The 6,000-nt window shown below is 46.0% G+C and overlaps 1 protein-coding gene across 1 annotated transcript in view; it reads right to left on the bottom strand.

The window, feature by feature from the left end:
* Positions 1 to 2,203: 2,203 nt before the first annotated feature.
* Positions 2,204 to 6,000, bottom strand: part of LOC119651647 — a 79,150-nt gene continuing 75,353 nt past the window's right edge. The window contains exon 4 of the mRNA XM_038055323.1: positions 2,204 to 2,462. Coding sequence (XP_037911251.1) covers positions 2,225 to 2,462 — 238 coding nt within the window. The 3' untranslated portion in view covers positions 2,204 to 2,224. The remainder of the gene's footprint in view (positions 2,463 to 6,000) is intronic.

The following is a 6,000-nucleotide window of genomic DNA, read 5'->3' as shown; positions in this document are numbered from 1 at the left end:
TGTTTTGTACATTGTTCAATCTGTCTTACGTGGGTCCCGAAAAGAAGTTGGCGGAGGTCAAATCAATACGCTTGTGATCCGGAAGCATGATATAGTATGATACTCTCCACTCTCCGATAAGAGCCGTAATATCGGGGAATAACAACATGATGTCGATGACCTCTTACCAGACAACGTTGAAGAAAATAGATTTATTACCCGAATTGGGGATTCGATTCCTATCAGACACTCTAGTAATCTCGATTCTCTCGCGTTGATGAAAGTCCTGGGAGTTTAACGTGAGTACCTGCCGTGAAGGCATAATCCCACGGTCCTCTTCGGACACGGATTGATTTTGGGACCACAATCAGAGCCCCGCCATGCAAACACAGCGGTCCTGGTTTATACTGAGTGCAGGCTCAGCATTCATACCAGTGGATGCGAGGCCTATCTAACACCTCTGCCGCAACTAAGGAGTACGGCACCCAAGTTGTACAGCGCAACTCTACGCTCGAGCTCCGAGGAGCTCTGCCCGCGATGTAGGCATAACCACAACCACCATGAAACTCCCACTAGGGAGCCAACCGCAAATAACCGGGCCGAGAACACATCCTCCCGGAATTCTCCTGGAGCATATGCTCTCAGAGGGCCATCCCGGTTCCCTTGGTACCAGATAACCTCCGGTGAGGCTTCGTGACAGAGCCACTTCAGATGAGTCCCTTGCAGACTCGGGTCTGATCGCCCTCCTCGAGTACGTGGGGATGGAACTCCCCAACGGGTTAACTGGAATCTGACCGAGGCGGAGAACTCTCTCGCGTTGATGTTGGAAATTCCCCAGTTTATGTGGCGGGCGTATCACATCCTGCTATTATTTCCATGGCTTTACTTTTGGCATCGTTGTGGTGTCGCCATCATATAGGTCAACAAGATAGCTTGGAGGTCTTTTGAAATCACCATATAGGAGCGGAGTCTATCACTTCCATTCGTATCCAACAAGTCAGCATGTCGAAAGTCTAATTCCCTAATTTTCCACCAACAACCTATGGTTCTTGTTTGAGGTATATAAATGTTTTGCAGCTATTATTCCGATGTTAATCTGTTAATCTACCTGAGAGATATGGCACCCCATCTACGGTTCAAACGAAGATGCCATGGGCTGAATGTCCCCTTCGATGATTTTAGAAGCCGAAACTTGTGTAATGTGACCGCCGCAAGCCCGTAGTAGCCGGTAGCCCGCTTGTTCCCGAACCTTCTTAATATCAGATTCAGGAATGCCGATAGGGAAGAAAGTTCCCGGCCTATCGGCTCTTCGTCTTGCTTTGATGCCTAATAGCATGTAAGTGAAGGTGTTGAGGTTATTCTGGACTCTAAGTTGTTCCAGAGCCTCAGAACCTTTACGCTTTTCTTCTGCAAGCCAGAGAAAGGACTTTTTAAACGATGGTAGCTCGCTATATAGTACACACCTAACAACTCAAAGCGTAGTATAATTCCTGTCCATACAGCTAGAGGAGTTTCCTCTTGAGCCACTCACACTACTCCGAATAGTACCGGATGGATTGGTGTCTTCATGCAAAACCCACCCATACGATTTGCCAGGGATCCCCTTCGCCGAAGACTTTTTGCCCAGAGGCATTGTTTTACCCTAAGGCCGCTCCATAGGTAAATCTTTAGCCTCGACAAGTGGTGCCGATTGGAGCCCGGAGTCAGGAGTGTTGACAGAAGAGGATTACTACGGCTCGTCTATTAAGGACTTCTTGAAGTGGAGAATCTGAGTCTATACTCAGTTTCTCCATCGAAGAGCTTACGGCTGGCCCTTCGCTCAGGCCTGGATCGTCAAGGTCAAAGTATTGTTGTTTTCTGTTGTACTTTAAGTTTTCAATTTCTTCATAGTTGGCTACCATGGTCTTTGTTTTACCGGGGCATATATGTAGATCTCGGCAGAACTTCTTGTCGCCGAGACAAGGCTAGTTGAAACGGGGGTTCACCTGGTACGCAGAATTCACCGTTCACGGCCACGTCTTAATCCATGTGACCATTCAGCTCTCGTCACGGTAGTTACACCTTGGGTTGGGTGTGCACTCGAACTTGATTACTAGATACGGAGCAAGTAAGGCTTCAGGCTAAGTGAAAGGCGAAATTTTAAGGCTCTAATTTATGTAAACCCTTGCCTTTCCGTCGCATGGATTCTGTCCTGGAAGAAAAAATCTGAGAAAAACCCAACAGCTTTTAATAAACATATACTTCTTTAATCTCCCACAATATACGTAAAAATCGAAGAAATAACAACAATTGAATAAAGTACAAACACATTTATAGAATTCGTTTCAGCGCTGGAACAAAGCAGGTCCTCGTAACGCTTGCAATTATGAAAATGACGCTCTCTGGATAGAATCTGCACCACATTTTCAACAAAGTTCGCTGATGTCTTATGACACTTGATCTTCGCACTGTTGCCTATGCACTGCTCATAAGCATATCTGGAACTAAATTAAAAGATATTAGGGGTTAGATGCGGTATCCTGAATTTAAAACGTGGATAATTGCGACTGTATGTTGGGTGCTATGTTCCACAATGACTGGGAAAGGAATATTCGTTATTGGCTTTGCTTAGTACTGGCATACTATAGTCCGTCTCTCATTTTAACGGCTGCATTTTTTTGAATCAACCGAAATAATGCCGAATACCAGAATTTTCCAGAATTTATCAATATCCTATTTGAATCTTTTGATATACATACAATAATATAAAATTCAGTTTCATTTCGGTTGATTGAATTTCATGTATGCACAAAAGTATGTAAATTGTTATCTTTTCGTTATTAAAGTTCAGATACAATTATTTTCATTCTGCATAGAATTTATCTGAATATCTATTTATTTTTTTCGGTTTGTAACTGATTTATGTCATCCTATTTACATGAAAATGCATATTCATGAGCTTTGCTGCTGAGGGTGGAAGTATTCCTGCTTTTGTGCAGTTTTCGGAATTTTTCATATCTGAACTGATATTATGAAATGGCTGGACAAATTTCAGAGAAGTAAAAGCATACCACCGGCTGTATTAACAAAATTTTCCGCGAAGTGAGGACGTTTATTGGACATTTGTTGGCAAATTAAACAGCCACATAGTGTCCACATAGCACATAGCCACATAGTAGCAGTTCCGGGAAAGAAAATAAAAATTACATTCCACTTGAACTCACTACAATTCTCTAGTTTGGGCGGAAATGTTTGTTATTTAATTACAGTATTGTATTGTATGAAAACATTCCTGAGAACTGAGAACTATTATATAAAAAAACTGTCGAATTTCAAAACATATGTCACTAACAAACCCGCTAATTAGAGACATCCTTTCCGTTGGTAGTAGTTTTTTGTTAAGGCATATACTGATATTTCCTGATAAACGTTTTGTCCTTGTTTGTACAGACACTGAGAAATGGAAGAAGTTCTTCCCGAAATAGCAGTATGTATGACAATGGAAACTTTACCGAAGACGGAGAAGTACCTTGGAATGATCGCACGTACCTTTGCAACCATTTTGAGCGCCATGGCAAGAAACTGTATTACACGTACACGACAGGATCAAACTAGGCCGCAATTAAGGAAGAAAAGGTCACAAAAGTATTCTGGGTAAAATTGAATTTTCCGCTCTGTAGGCACAAAGTGACATTGATGGCGCTCACATCACAGACTCAGGGTCGAGCGGCTTGGCTTGATTATGCTTCAGGTGTAGGTTACAGCAAGTCCTCACACGACCAGATCACAGTGGCCACTAGAATCCGTCTTCCGACCTACAAAGAGTGTGTAGGGCTGGGGTGGGAGTAGGCTCATCCAACTGACGAGGCTCTGTTCGCTTGCTGGTCATGTGCTAAGGGCAACTGGATCTGGGGAGGGGGCGAGGGTTATGAGCCGATGCAACAGTCTGGGGATCGTGTTTCCTGCATTGGAGAAGATGTAATCAGGACCCCAAGGCAAGGTGGAATAGCATACGCCGAGGCCTACGTGACCAACATCCCTATTGGTGGGCGTGGCCTTTACTATGCGAACACTAAGCACTTTTGGCACCTTCAGACTACTCGAGGGACCAGAATATGGGCTCAATTAAAAAGCAAAAACAACGAAAAGCAGTCAGGTGACAGTGGCTGCCGACGTGAGTACAATCGGTGGCAGCCGTAGCACCGCTTTGCTGAAACCAACTGCAGGGACCACCCAGAGCATGTGACAGACGGACTAGTGGTTTCCACCTTGTAATCCACTGCCGTCGAGCTGGGGGTAGCGTCGAAAACGTCGACGTCGGAGGCCCAAGAAAAGTAAGGACTGACAAGAATGTTGGTCACCGGAAACCAGCTAAGAAACGAATATCCACTGCATCCTGCTCAAGAGCCAGTACCAGACTGCCTTCCATATTCAGAGCAAAATTGTTGCGGGCCCTTCGATCTTTTAAAATAATAAAATAAATACGGAAAATAATAAAAAAAAATTAAAGAAAGATAGAACTCTGCCGAAGCCAGTCCCAAGCCCGGTTGTGAAAGGAGGAGGGATGGATAGCTTCAGTCTGAATGGTTGTATGCCATCAGGGGGTAGGTGAGGAAAGTGCAGGAACTTTGCAGTCTTGCAGATTACTCACTAAGGAAGCTACCCCAACACCTGGCAGCTAGTGATAAAATGCACCACCAAAAATGAGAAGAAGAAGAAATTTGAGGTCTGGTACGGATAACCGTTGGGAATCATCTGACTTGATGACTGGATCGGGCTCTCGTAATGGACAGCACAGCGTTGAAACCGCAAGTCGTGGGGCGGCTCGACGTCTAGGCGCCACGACGACCAGGAGCACAGCTTCGCCTGCCCCATTTGTTTCGCCACAATCTGTAGCGACCACTTCGGCAGGTTCGCGTAGGAAGCGAATGAAATGGACTGAAGAAATGAACCTCTTCATCATCCGCTCCTACTACGAAATAACAGGGGCGGGCAGGTACAACACCTTACCGCCCCTTGTTGCACCAAAGATTCGTCGAGCGTTTCCCGCAATTCGCGCACGTGACTGTGCAGTGAGTCGCAGACCAGTACCGCTTTATTATTCGCAGCGACACAATCCCGGCCACCATCAGGGAACGTGTTCGACTTGAGGTCATCGGGGAAACTAGTGACCGAGAGTCGTTGGGGGCAAAGGCAGCGGCATCAACAACACCACGCCGCACTGAAGGCAACAGGTTCAGTACTCGCCGAAGCACTCTTCTCCACCGTCCAGCTGAGGTTTCCGCTGAGGTTCGGGACGAATTCCAAAGAGCGTGTATAGAATTCTTGGATATGGATCCTTTGCATAGACCAGGTATTCCCAGGCTCTATGCATCTCCAGCAACTTCGGGAATTCTATCTCTATCGTGTTATTGGTTTGAGTGACCAAAGAGATCCACCATGCAAAATTCGCCTGGATAGTCGGCGGGACTCACTAAGGCAGGACATTGCTAGACTGATTCAGATCAGCACTGGCAATGCCAGCCGACGGGTGAGAAATAAAATGCAGAGGGTTTACCGGAACTATGCCATCCCCAGTGAGACACCCGTAGTTGAAATTCTGGACACACTAAAACAGAAACTTTCTGTCATATGCAGTCGGTTACGACGGTATGGCGAAAGTTATTCCAGACGTGTCCAGAATGCAGCATACACGAGGAACCAGCGGAGCCTTTTCAGATCTCTCAACGAATCCCAACAGAGCGCCCAGACAATACAGTTCTCGGTGACATAAGCAAAAGAGTATTGGGGTGGACTTTGGGGGTAACCCGCCCAGCGTGCTGAGTGGGTCACCGCCGAAGGCACCCGCCATGCCAATACGCCTGGCATGAATTTTGCGGATGTTACCGAAGAGGAAGTTCGACGAGCCATAAACAGTTCGAAGAACTGGAGGGGTCCAGGTCTGGATCGGGTGCAGAATTTCTGGTATAAGAAATTTATCAGCATACACAGTCGGTTGGCACGCAGTATAGATGAGGTCATGAGTCGGCCGGAGGAATTTCC

This window comes from Hermetia illucens, chromosome 3, assembly GCF_905115235.1.
Source record: "Hermetia illucens chromosome 3, iHerIll2.2.curated.20191125, whole genome shotgun sequence".
In the NCBI taxonomy this organism is placed as follows: Eukaryota; Metazoa; Arthropoda; class Insecta; order Diptera; family Stratiomyidae; genus Hermetia; species Hermetia illucens.
This window is presented reverse-complemented; position numbering and strand designations above follow the sequence as displayed.